Source organism: Chinchilla lanigera, unplaced genomic scaffold (genome assembly GCF_000276665.1).
Source record: "Chinchilla lanigera isolate Chin_1 unplaced genomic scaffold, ChiLan1.0 scaffold00038, whole genome shotgun sequence".
Taxonomy (NCBI): Eukaryota; Metazoa; Chordata; class Mammalia; order Rodentia; family Chinchillidae; genus Chinchilla; species Chinchilla lanigera.
In genome coordinates this window covers 12,716,128-12,729,500 of record NW_004955439.1, presented here as the reverse complement: position 1 = coordinate 12,729,500, position 13,373 = coordinate 12,716,128, and the positions used below count along the sequence as shown (strand labels likewise).

At 42.8% G+C, this 13,373-nt stretch overlaps 1 protein-coding gene across 1 annotated transcript in view; it reads left to right on the top strand.

Moving 5' to 3' along the window:
* Sash1 (SAM and SH3 domain containing 1) overlaps window positions 1-13,373 on the top strand; it is a gene marked incomplete at its 5' end in the record, with an annotated part of 178,140 nt that continues 164,767 nt past the window's right edge. The window contains 1 exon segment of the mRNA XM_013517361.1: window positions 1-70. Within this exon segment, the coding sequence (XP_013372815.1) occupies window positions 1-70 (70 nt within the window).

The following is a 13,373-nucleotide window of genomic DNA, read 5'->3' as shown; positions in this document are numbered from 1 at the left end:
GGACCCCGAGCCGGACGCAGGCTCTTCCGAGGCGTTCTCCAGACTCTGGGCCGACGTGATGGGCATCCTGGTGAGTTGCCTGGGGAGGAGGCTCTGGAAGAGGGGTTCGCTTCTCGCCCACCGCCTCGGCGCACCTCCCTTGCTCCAGGCCTTAGGGGGTTAAATACACACACGGTATAGGGTTTCCAGCCCTAATTGAAAAGTAACCAGCCACGTTTCACATCCAGGGCACTTTTTAATAAACAATCGTGTGTACTATTAGTAGTTTACTCTGGGACACCTGCTGAGAAGTTGGTGCAGAAAAGCAGAGACAGTCCTTCAAAGAGTGGATGTGAACCCTGCGTGTAAATATTTGTCGACGGACGTCTCGCAGTTGGATCTGAGAGAGGCTGGTGGTGCTGATGTTGATCCTAGTCACCATTTGTTGCGTGTCCCTTGAGAGGGAAACAACCATTTCCTCACGCTGTTTACTTACTGTTGGCAGCTTTAGCCAATTTGTAGAATTACAGGATACTGTATTTGTTGTGTACATCTAGGGCTAGCAACAATAGGATTTATTTTGCCCAGTCTTTACTGTCAAGTGTTTTGAAATGCCCTGTGACCAGAACCGCCCGTGGGTTTGGCATGTTTCTGGAAAACAGCCCTTACACATGCAGGATGCAGCTTTGACCTCAGAGTTTAAAAGCGTAGGGAATTAGTAGATGTCTTTTTGGCGGAGCAGTAGTTAGACAGGTCAGCTAGAACCAACCGGGTGGGAGTTAGTACAGTCAGACATCTTCATCTACACGTGAAAAGACAACTTGCGTGTAAGATTGGGAATTGCCAGATGTGTGGGTAATTGGAAAAGGCTCTAGATTTGCTTTGAGATACTGTATTTTCTTTTTCCAACGGGAGGAGACACAGTTTTTAGAAAGAATCTCTTTGGGGATGATAAGCTGTTCAGTTTTTACCATGGTGATTAAGCTCTTGGGTGTTGAGAGTTGGCCTGGGTCAAATCCATGTCCTCCAACTGACTGTTGGCAGAGTTACTCACCTCTTTTGATCTTTGGGGTTTGTGTTGTGTTTTGTTTGCTTATGGAGATAGGATCTCAATGTGCAGCTCAGACTGGCTTCAAGGCATGATCCTCCTGCCTCAGCTGTCTAAATTCTGGGATGAAAATTGAGGAAAACACAATACTTAGCCAAAGTGATGTGTATCAAGGGCATACTGCCTCTATATAATAGATGCTCACTTAATGTAGTTCTGTTTGGTTTTTTCCTACGTTTAGAATCATGTGTGTCTCCTTTTCAAATAACCTCAGCAAATTCCCAGTGATTCCATTTCTAGATGTTCACTGGTATTTATGATTATTGCTGTGCAGAGAGAGAACCAGGAAGGCTGGTTGGAGATTTCTGTCTGCCCTTCTTACTCTCAGCATTTAAAAAATTTGTGATAAACTATGTGTACCTACAAAAATACACTTTGTGTATGTGTTTAGTATATGTACAGTGTATATTTTGAATGTAAAAGGTTCTGTTTCTGCATTTTCTAAAATTTTCTGGATGAAGAAGTTCCTCGACTGAAATTCCAGAAAACCCAGTGAACATCTTATGGTCAGAGTGATTGTTTTTTAGGTTCATCAAGCAAGGAGCTTGTTATTTTCCCGCAGCAATCCTGCTCTGTGGGTTTCCAGTCACTGAAAACACTTGACTGATCACACTGATAACACCGCACTGCATCCCTTACTAGGGCGTGGGCCAGAGGCGCAGACTTAAATGAAAGTTGGACCGAGGACTGTTTGGGGGAGGCGGGGTTGGCAGGTGGCTCTTTCTGAATATTTGCTTTCCCTCCCTGGCAGATTCCAGCACTGTTGGGTCAGTTGTAGCAGAGTGTTCTCTGGCTAAGTTGAAAGATGGGGTGGGGCCCTAGAAGCTCAAACCTGTTATTCAAAGGGCAGATGCGGGAGAAAAGAAAATATGTACTTCTTACTCAGCTGCTAGTTCAGTGTGAGGCCTGCAAGAGCAAAGCTCGCCCCAGCTCAGGTTCTGTCCATTCATGCCTTCCCAGTCCTCACACAATCTTGTTTTCCTTTGGAGTGAACTCAGGCATTGGGATTGCTCCTTGCTGAAATGCAGAGAAAGAAGACGTGGCTTCCTTGCCTTTGTACACTGTAGGAAGACACCGAGGGGAGGGGAGCGGTCTTCTTTCTACTGCTAGAAAACTGTCATGCAAATGTTTATGAAAACTGGAGCTTTGGGAGGATGTATCAAGACTCAAAAGTGATGGTTGACACCATTTCCTTCATTTTATATTTAAAATGTGGGCTTCTGCTATCATCCATCAGCCTAGACAGGTGAAGGCTTTGGCCAGTAGCTCATACCTGCTTAGTGACAATGTCAGAGCTGGCCTCAGTTCCCTGGCCCCACCAGTCAGGAGCCTGATGCCTGACTCTAGTTAGTTAACTGTCTTAGGCCAACTCAGTGGGACTGGAGGGGCCAGGAGGTAGTGGAGGCCTTACACCTCCAAACACCATACTTGAGAGATTTTAGGTACACAGTTGCTATTTTTAAGATTCAAAGTGTGACAGTCTAACTTTATAGCCTAGTAAGTCAGAGCGTTTGGGTGAAAGCCACATTCCCCATTTCTGTGGGTATTAAGCAGTGAGAGACATATGTCCCTGAGGGATTTTTTTTTTAAATTTTTGAGACAGGATCTTGTGTCCAGGCTGGCCTCAAACAGATCCTCCTGCCTCAGCCTCTAGATTGTTGGGATAACCGGCCTGTGTCACCACACCCACTTACCCCAGGGAGCAGGGAAGGGTGTTGCCCCAGAATCCGGGATCTTGGTCAGTACAGAATGACTGTTTGAGGTCACTGGGACACATTTTGTATTTAAATTAATTCAGTCCACATGTGTTGCTTTCAGATATTTTTTAAAAAGTACTTAGAGAAGAAATAATATATTTTACAACCTGTAAATGTTTTCACAGTGCTAGAATAGACAAGCGCTAATAAGGCAGTAGTAAATAAATGTGGAATGAAGAGAAGACAAATTTACCAAGATGCTACATTGTGAGTCCCTGGAGGGCAGAATCGGTATCTTGTTTATTTTTGTATCTCCAGTACCTGTGGCTTACTGGATATAGATAACACAATTGTGTTGAATGAGAAAGGAAAAAGTGTGTTCTTAAACACAGGAGTCTCGCCCAAACACCATGTAAAGCACACGTACCCGCTGGGAGGGGGTGCGCTGGAGAAGATGCTGGGTGTTCTGGTGGGGCAGTGTCATGGCACTCACTAAAATCCTGGCACTTGATGCGGTGATGGTAGATTGCGAAATGTTTGTGAATCCGGAGCAAGTAAGCCCTGGCAGTCTTGTGAAATGGGCCATTCTCCTCACTAACTCTGTCACATGTGGTTGGCCTGGGCTTGCAAAGCCAGTCGCCTCTCCCTGTGACATTTTCCTTCTCCTTTTGCTTTTCCCAAGCAGGAGGGCACTGTTTTTAGGCGTAGGGATTGCTGAGGTCATAATGTGATTAGATATGGAAGATCATTGTTTGAGGGCTGATTATCTGTGTGGCACGGTGATGGTCCTTCAGCTTCTGCTTCCAGGATTTGAAGACTTACAAAGCTGAGCCAGACCTGGAGCTCCTTTTGTTAACTGGGCAGGGGCTAAAAGTGCCTGTTGTTTCGTTCCTGGGGTCCTGTGAGGTGCGCCTCCCCCAAACCTGAAGTTCCCGGCTCCCTGCTCTGTTCTTAGAGTTGCCTCTTACTCCCCAGTAATGCTTAGAGAATAGCTTGCTGGGTAGACTTGCTAACCCTCCTCTCAGGTCTCTGCAAGCCAGACAAAGCTAGATGGTAGACTTCCAACATGGTATATTTAGCCCATTTTCTGTTTGCTCCAGTCCTGAAAAACAAACCAACCCAAAACCTAACTAAAAGAAACAAACAAAAAAACAAGTTAAAAAGACCCACCCCTCCTTTGTTAGGCATGGTGTGGGGGAGGGGAGGCATTAGGGAGCTCCTGAGGGGGCTTTTAAAATGCAGGCTCCTCTGAGAGCAGTTATTGTCCGTGACCTCTGGGGAGGTGTCTTGAGTTCAACCTATCAGCTAATGACTTAATTAATTTTTACTTGTGGGAATTTGAGTCAATCCCAGTTTCAAATATTCTGACTTCATCCGGATTTGATGTTCTTTTTAGCCAGCTGAAAGCCTTATGGCTTTTATAAGTGGAGGCACGGCAGGGTGAGGCCGTGGGAGGACCGCAGGGTCCTTGGAAGTGAACCTGAGCACTTATTTAGGAAGGAGTCGAAGCCCTCCAGAGGGTGATGACTTGATCAAGGTAACTGAGTAGGGCCAGATCCCCAGTGTCCGGATGTTTAGTTCTTTGCAAAGACAAAGTTTGGTTTCATCATTCCGGCCGGGGTCACTGGATCCTTTCCTGCCAGAGTCCCCGGTACTAAAGGGACCTTCTTTCTTGTTCCACCCCTCCCTTCTGCATTGCCCTCCCTCCCCTCTTTAATTCCTTCCTTCCATTCTTCCTTCCTTCCTGCCTTCCTTCCTTCCTTTTCTCCCTCCCTCCGTCCTTCCCTCCCTTCCTCCCTTCCTCCCTTCTTTCCTTACTTCCTGTGAACCCAGGGCCATCACACTGAGGCTCCTTTGCCCCAATTGCGCTCATGCTGGACTTTAACTTTTGATTCTTCTGCCTCATCCTCCTGAGCTGCCATGATTACTGGCACACCCAGGTTTCCTTTTCCTTTTTGCTTATAGAATTTTTGCCTCTTCTACTGCTGTCCTTGGTTTTCGCCAAACTTTTGATGGGAGAAGATAGCTATATGGTAGGGATAGATTAGTACTTAAGAATATGGAGTTCAGAGCTGTATCTTTCACCTTGCTTGATCTTCTCAGTTGGTGTGACCAGTGGATATTATTGTCTCTCTTTTACACTTGTGAAGTAGACTTGTATATCCTAATTTGTATAGATAATGAGGGGCTGGGGATTTAGCTCAGCGGCACAGCGCCTGCCTGGCAAGCACAAGGTCGTGAGTTCGATTCCTGATACTGGAAAAAAAAACCCAAAAAACCCAAAAAACCATATAGATAGTAAATGGAGAAGCTGAGATCTGGGCCGTGTGCTATTTCTCCAAAATTCACTTCCAGTTGCAATTTTTATGCAGTGTAATAGTTTATCTGTTCACACATCTATGCAGACATTTGGTGGCAGTCAATTCTTTTTGTTGTTTAAGCTGATTTCTTGTCTAAGCAGTTGAATTTAGGTATTTGTTGTGATGCAGTAGTGCCCCTTTACTTTGGTTTCTCTTTCTATGATTTCAGCTACCTGTTGATGTTGGTCTGAAATTATGATATGGAAAATTACAGAAATGAAGAATTTGTGTGTTTTAAATTGTATGCCCTTGATTCCTGCCTAAGCCATATAGCAAATTCAAGATCAACCAGGACTGCAAAATAAGACTCAAAAACAACAACAAAGTTGTGTGCTTTTCTGAGTATTGGGATAAAAATCTTCCGCCAATTCACTCAGTCCCACCTAAGACTGAAATCAACTCTTTGCCCAGGGTACCCATACTGTATACACTACCCACCTACTAGTCATTAGTAGCTGCCCTGGTTATCAAATCTGTTGTCATTGCCCAAGTTCACTGACCTTTAATTTACTTAATAACTCCCTAAAGTACAAGAGTAATGTTGTTGGCAATTCAGATAAGCCAAGAAGAAGTCATGAAGTGCTTACTTTGAGTGAGAAGGTGAAAACATAAACCTAATAAGAAAAGAAAAAAATTGCACACTGAGGTTGCCAAGATCTACACTGTAGTATTTTAAGAATAATCACATTCACATGACTTTTACTACAGCATATTGTAATTGTTCTATCCTGTTGTTAGTTATTATTAATCTCTTACTCTGTTTAAATTTAGAAAACAAACATTATCGTGGGTATATCTGTATGGAAGAAACAGTATATTCAGAATTCAGTACTTTGTAGTTGTAGGCATCCCCTGGGGGGCTTGGAGCACACCCCCACAGATGAGGGGGACTACTGTGCATGCCCTTGACTTCTGAAAAGGCATAGTTTTGCAATGAAAGGATCTGTTGCCACCCCAAATCTTTGGATTTGGACTGTGGAGGACCTGGAATTTCCAGAAAGGCCTTCTCAGGCAGGAATAGGGAGGAGAGAGCCAAGGAAGGGAGAAGGGCCTTCCTGGTGGAGGAGCGAGACAAAGGTGGTCAAGCACAGATCTCTGAAAGAACCCAGGTCTGAGCGTCCACCGGGTGGGACGTCTTTCTACAGGCTCCAGTGAGAGGTGAGAGGTCCTTGTGGAAGGACATCCCTCCGCGGCCGCGGAATGTGGTGGCTCAGTGATAGAACACTTGCCCAGGGCCCTGGGTTCCATCCCCTCCACTGGAAAGGCAGAAGGAAGGGAGGGAAGGAGGGAAGGAGGGAAGGAAGGAAGGAAGGAAGGAAGAAGGGTGGAAGGATGGAAGGAAGCATGGAAGGAAGGAAGCATGGAAAGATGGAAGGAAGGAATGGAAGGAAGCAAGGAAGGAGGGAAGGAAGGATGGAAGGAAGGAAGGCCAGAGGGAAGGAAGGACAGAAGGAAGGAAGGAAAGAAGAAAGGAAGAAAAGGGAAAGAACGATGACTTCTGGGAATTTGATGAGTTGGCAGTGCTTTGGAGGAAGGAAGGAAACTTCTAGAGGCGATGCGATCCGGAATTACGTGTTTGCGCACTGCATCATTATCTCACCTCTGGCTTCCTTGGAGACAGCACTTTACTCAGTACCTGAAGTAATTAAGGGATTGCTCCATGCTAATGTACACACAGATCAGTGTACTAGATTATACCTTGTAAATCTATAACGTGTCATTTAAAAGCAAAAAGATAAAAATAATTCTCCCATGAAACTTTTTTTCTTTTTGCTCAGATACTGGGGATTGGACCTAGGATCTTGTCCATGCTTGGGAAGCATTCTACTACTGAGCTACTCCCTCAGCCCTTTTTTGGAGGGGCGGGTGGCGGGGGATGGGGGGCACAGTTTGAAACAGCATCTCACTATGTAGCCCATGCTGGCTTTGAACTCATGTTGCTCTGTGAGTTGCCTCAACCTCAAGTGGCGGGATTATAGGTGTGTGCCACCGTGCCAAGCCCCCCCTTAAAAATCTTATTTGAGACAGAGTCTCGCTAATTTGCCCAGGCTGGTTTGTTATCTGCTGGCCTAAGCCTCTCAAATAGTTGGGACTGCAGGCTCTTCACCACACCTGACCTGGAAGAATAATTTTTTTTTAAGGCTCAAGAATGGGTTGATCACTGGGCATGATGGTGCATACCTATAGTCCCAGCATTCAGGAGGCTGAGGCAGGAGGATCACTGTGAATTTGAGGCCAGCCTGGGTTACATAGTGAATTCAGAGTCAGTCTGAACTACATGGGGAGACCCTGTCTCAAACAAACAAACAAACAAACAATGAGCTGATTTAGACATTTTAGAACTGTTTTATGTTTTGTGATTTTCTTTCTTGGGAAACGGTCTCTCCTTTACATCTGTACACATAGATATACTTGTCTCTCTGTACTTTAGCATATTTCCTTAAAAAGGAATTATCATTTATAACAGTATGTACACTATGCTGTAGCTAAATGGTCTTTAAATACAACTTTTTAAAGCTAATTCTAGAATACAGTGAAATGGTGGGAAATACTCCGTTGTGGAAATTAACAGACTAGGAGAGCCGCAGCTCAGTTTCAACAATGGATATAGAAGGGAAACCCGTGTGTTTAAATTTACTTAATGCAGTCCCCCACCCGCATTGTTTTGGTGCTGGGGCTGGAACCAGGGCTTTGGATCTGTGACGTAAGCACTCTGCCCTGCCGCTGGCCTCCGTCTCCAGGTCTAATGTATGCTTTTTCAGAGTGCTCTGGCACTCGCCATCCTGCTTAAGACTTCACCATGATCACCACGCTGTAACTGATGATCTGTCCTCCAACTCTTGTGCACTTTTTTGTGATACAATAACATGGCATTGATCTCAAAAGAGTGATTCGGGGGACGTGGGGGATAGAACCCAGAGCTTTGTGCATGCCAGGCAAGGACTCTACCCCTGAGCTCCAACCCCGGCTCTAAAAAAGTGAATTTAAATGATGGAGGTGAGACTCTTGGAATGAGCTATGCCATTCCAACGTGTGAGTGCAGACTAAGACCGTCACAGTTGACCAAATCTTCAGACTAATTTTGAGGTGAAATGTATTTGTACAGCCACACGAAATGGTCATGTTTCAAATGATGTTCATGTGTTTGTTACTGAGCCCGGAGCACGGGAAGTCTGCTCCTAGCCAGGTGCCCAGCGTTGCTTCTTTTGTTGGATCAGGCGTTTCACTGCAGCATTAATTGTTCATGAGGAGGAGGAGGGATGCCGCCTGGAGAGGGCTGTATGGGATCCTCCCTTCCCTGCCAAATCCTGTAACGCAGACTTCTCCATCCAGGCTGTACTGTATCTCAGAGACTCAAGACAAACACTTGGTTAAGGGGTGGCTTTTTTCTCTTTGAAGTCGGTGCCTTTTTCTTTTTTGGGGCCATCTCTTATGTCTTTCACCTTCCTAAAACAAGTGGTGAAACGGGAATGCGTTTGTATTTAGAGTGTAGGCGTTTCAGACTGCGTGTGCTGAGCGTCCACACAGATGCTTTGTGCGTCTCCTTGGCTCTCTGTAATACAGATTATGTTCGTGGGCAAGCTGATGCTTCCTCTTCCATTTGCTGGTTGCGTTTTGCAGGAAGCAGTGAAAGAGGGAGGAGGAAGATGCACCCTCTGCCTGACTGTGGCTTCCTTCTTTGTTCTGGCTGGCACGTACTGGGAAAGATAAGAAATGCACTGTGAGAGTCACAGGATTTTAATGAAAAATGGGATTATAGGGCAGCATTTAAAAATCTTGGAATGTGCCCTAGCTCTTAGCTGCTTTTGTCTTAGGCACCCCTGACATTACAGTTTTGCCTAAACTTTGTTATCTGCCAAGTTTTTTTCAGTAGAGCAAGAAAGTGTTTATATGCTTTTTGTGTGTGTGCTTTGAAAATATAATGCTCAATACAAATTATTTGTAGAAGGAAGGGATATTCAATTTTAATAACATTTCTGTTATACAGTTTTATAGGGATTTTCAGGGGATTTTAAAGACTTCATGTGTCAAATAAGTCATTAAAAATTTTGTGGATTTCCTTGTATGGAAACGTCTAGGTTTGAAAAAGAAATTTTGAAAGAAGAGTGGCTTTAGTCTGTGAATTAAAACATTTAGAAACAAAATTTGAGGGGCTGAGGACATAACTCAGTGGCATAAGCGCCTGCCTGGCAAATGCAAGGTCCTGAGTTTGATTCCCAGTACCACCCCCCCAAAAAAATAGAAACAAAATTTGGAAAAAAAAAAAAAAAAAAAGAAACAAAATTTGTTAGACATCTCTTAGAAAACTGAAATGGCTGGGTGTGATGCCACATGCCTGTAATCCTAGCACTCAGGAGGCAGAGGCAGAAAGATCATTTCAAGTTTGAGGCCAACCTAAACTACATAGGGAGACCCTATCTCAAAAAAAAAAAAAGAGAAAGAAAAGAAAACTGAAATGTATTATAATACAGTAGCTAAGAGTAAAAAGAACCAGTTCAGATTGTTTGAGATCAAATCCAGACTTCAATGCTTGGTGGCCCTGTGACTTGGCCACCAAGTAATATCCTGGGGCTCAGTCTTTCATCTGTAAGTGAAGCTGATGATCACTCAGTCATTGGGTTCTCATCACTAGAATTATGCAAGGTAAAGGGTAAGCAGTTCATATATGTGAATTATTACTCAATATCAATAATAGTTGGTCTTTAACTTGGAATATGAGTTAGTTTTTATCCTTAAGTGAGATGTGATATTTTGATTCCCCATGTTCAAATTGGGAATGACTTAACCTATGGATTTAGTGTACATCAAATATTCTTTTCTTACATGCAGTTTAAAAATAAATGCAGGGGCTGGGGATTTAGCTCAGCGGCAAAAGCGCCTGCCTGGCAAGCGCAAGGTCGTGAGTTCGGTTCCCGGTACCGGAGAAAAACCAAAAAAACCAAAACAAAAACAAAAACAAAAAAAACCCAAAAATAAAAATAAATGCATACATAGTGATGCACACCTGTAATCCCAGCAATTGGGAGGCTGAGGCAGGAGGATTGCCGTGAGTTCAAGGCCAGCCTGGGTTACATAGTGAGCTCAAGGCCAGTTGGAACGACATAGTGAGACCCTCTCTTAAAAAAAAACTCCAAAACAAGACAGACAGACAGACAGATAGACACACACACACACACACACACACACACACACACACACAGAAAAAATACCCCAGCATAAATTGCTTGAAGTTACTAACTCTCAGGTTAGGTGGTAGGAAATGTGTGTTTAAAATATTTTCTGTACTGAAGAGAGGAAATGTATAAATGCTTTTGAGTAGGTAGGATTTTCTAGAGGTAAGAAGGTTTTTATAGTGAAGTACATTATTTAAGTGGTCTCCAGGTTGCAATTTTAAATTTGTGTCATGTTTAAGTGCACAGTAATATGAAAGAACATTTTTTTTATTTTAAAGAGAATAGTAAAAAAAGAACAATAGCAAAATGCCAACATCAATGACATAAACAAAACAAAGCTAGAACATTAAAAATGATACAGGGTTTCAAAACAAAATAATAGGAATTAACAGTGGTTGTTATATTACATATTGTTATCTTCAATGAAATTGCTCAGATTACCAGATGTAAGAATGGAAGATTGTTCAAACCATTAAAGAGAGTAAAAAAGTAATAATTAAAAAAAAAATTGCCCATCAACTGAGGAATGGATAAAAAGAATGTGGCATTTTTATACAATGGAGTATTACTCAGCTATAAAAAAAGATAAACTTGAGGCTTTTATAGGTAAATGGATGCAACTAGAGATCAACTCGTAAGTGAAATAAATTGGACCCACATGTGTAAACATCATATTGTCTCCCTAGTGTAAGAATCTGAAAGAGTAAATGAAAGAGTATTTTAAAAGTTTTTCTTAAAGAAAACCAGATGATTTTCTTTATACCTGTAAGCAGGCAGGATATCCTTTAAGAATTATTTTTTTAAAACTTACTGGCTTTTTGATACAGGATTTTATCACATAATCCAGGCTAGTTTCAAACTCTCCATCCTCTTGCCTCAGTTTCCCAAGGGCTGGATTTACAGGCATGTGCCACTATGCCTGTCAAGAGTTCATTTTTTTAAAATTTAAGGGGCTGGGGATTTAGCTCAGTGGCACAGCGCCTGCCTAGCAAGTGTGAGGTCGTGAGTTCAATTCCTGGTACCAGAAAATAACCAAAAACCAAAAAAAAAATTTATTTTTTAACTAAAGCAAAAAAATGACAATATACAGATTTATGGGGTGCCATGCAATGCTCAAATCATGCTAAATATATCCATCTCCTTAAACATTTACCATTGTTTCTAGTGAAAACATTCAACCTCTAGTGTTTTGAAATGTACCTTGCATTATTGTGGTATATACTCACCCTAGTGTGCAGTAGTGTACCACAATTTAACTTCTAACTTTTAGCTCTCTTTTTTTGTTTGTGCCGGGAGTCGAACTCATGACCCCATGTTTGGCAGGCAGGCATTGTGCCTCTGAGCCACATCCCTGGCCCCTAACATTTAATACCGATTGATGAACCTCTTTCTGACACTACCCGAGATTCTCCTTGGCTCTAGTAAAAAGTATTCTGCTCTCAACTTCTGTGATATCCACATTTTTATATTCCACGTATGTGTGAGATCATGGAAGAGCAATTTTAATAGTGGACTTACTAGGAACATGTAAAATATTGAAAGCATCTGCAAAGCTAATAATTTCATTTTTCGGATGCTGGAGTCATGATTGTACTAAATCTGCTTTTTGGAATAATTTCCCAGGTTTTGTTCAGTTAGCATATGTTTCTGACCAGGTTGAAATGATTCATGTTGGATTTTTGAATTTTAATTAAGAGTCTTCAGTTTCCATTCAGGAATTTATAAAGGTGTTGCATGCTGCGGACCCCTCCCAATAGCCAGGAGCACCTGATAACCTGTTTCATTGTGAATGTGCTGGAAAGTGGGACTAGCTGTGCTTTAAGAAAGAAGCATAAGGGGCTGGGAATTTAGCTCAGCGGCACAGTGCCTGCCTGGCAAGCGTGAGGTCGTGAGTTTGATTCCTGGTGCTGGAAACAAACAAACAAACAAAAGAAGCATAAGCTCTAATGAATGAAATTTTTTATTTACATAAATTTTTATTTGGGGATAACTTTGTTGTGAATTCAAAGATAAGGTGAAGGAATTTGAAATCTTTGGGAAAGTCTGTAAAGACCATACACACGTATCCAAGAGAGGTAAAACATTTCATTTTTAAAGCATTTTATTGTGAATTACAGTTTTATTAAAAACTTCCTATGAATGTGTTGCATGAGGACATGTCTGCGGGGGTGTGGTGATTACTCCATCTGCACCGTGCTGGTGTAACTTACGTAACACGTGGAGCCCAGGTGGCAATTTAATGAAGAGCCTCGTAACACGGATGTGTGGTAGTGGTTTGCCTTGATTAGAATGTTACAAAACGGAGACTTCATGATGAGCATTAAAGCAAATAGCTGTCAAATGGTTCGTAAATGATATGTGAAAGATGTGGTAAAATCTGTGTGATGCAACTTCAGCATCAGCAAAGAACAGTGTACCCTTTCCACAGAACGAAGTGTTGGATAGTAACACCTCTTGGTAACATTCTGTTTTGAGGGCTGGGGATTTAGCTCAGCGGCACAGCACCTGCCTGGCAAGCACAAGGTCGTGAGTTCGATTCCCGGTACCGGAAAAAAAACAAAACAAAAAACAAACTAACATTCTATTTTGAGACTTACCACATCATTGAATGACATTTTGAGTTTGTATTTTTAAGTTAATTTTTTTTTTCCAGTATTAGGGATTGGACTCAGGGCCTTCACACTGACATCTCCTACCCCTTTTTCTTTTTTCTTTTGAGACAGGGTCTCACTGAGTCACTGTGATGCTTAGGTTAGGCTTGAACCTGCCCTCCTCCTGCCTCAGCCTCCCAGAGTGCTGAGATTACAGGTATGCACCACCATGCCTGGCTGGGTTTGTATATTTAGAAGGCAGGATGCCTTCTATAGTCTAAGAGCCTCATAAAAACCAAGAGGGCAAATAAATACAGTCCTTCAACCTTAAGAGAGCAGGCCATATTCCTTGCTGTAAGAAGTGCTGCTGTAGGGCTGGGGATTTAGCTCAGCGGCAAAAGCGCCTGCCTGGCAAGCGCAAGGTCGTGAGTTCGGTTCTCGGTACCGGAGAAAAACCAAAAAAA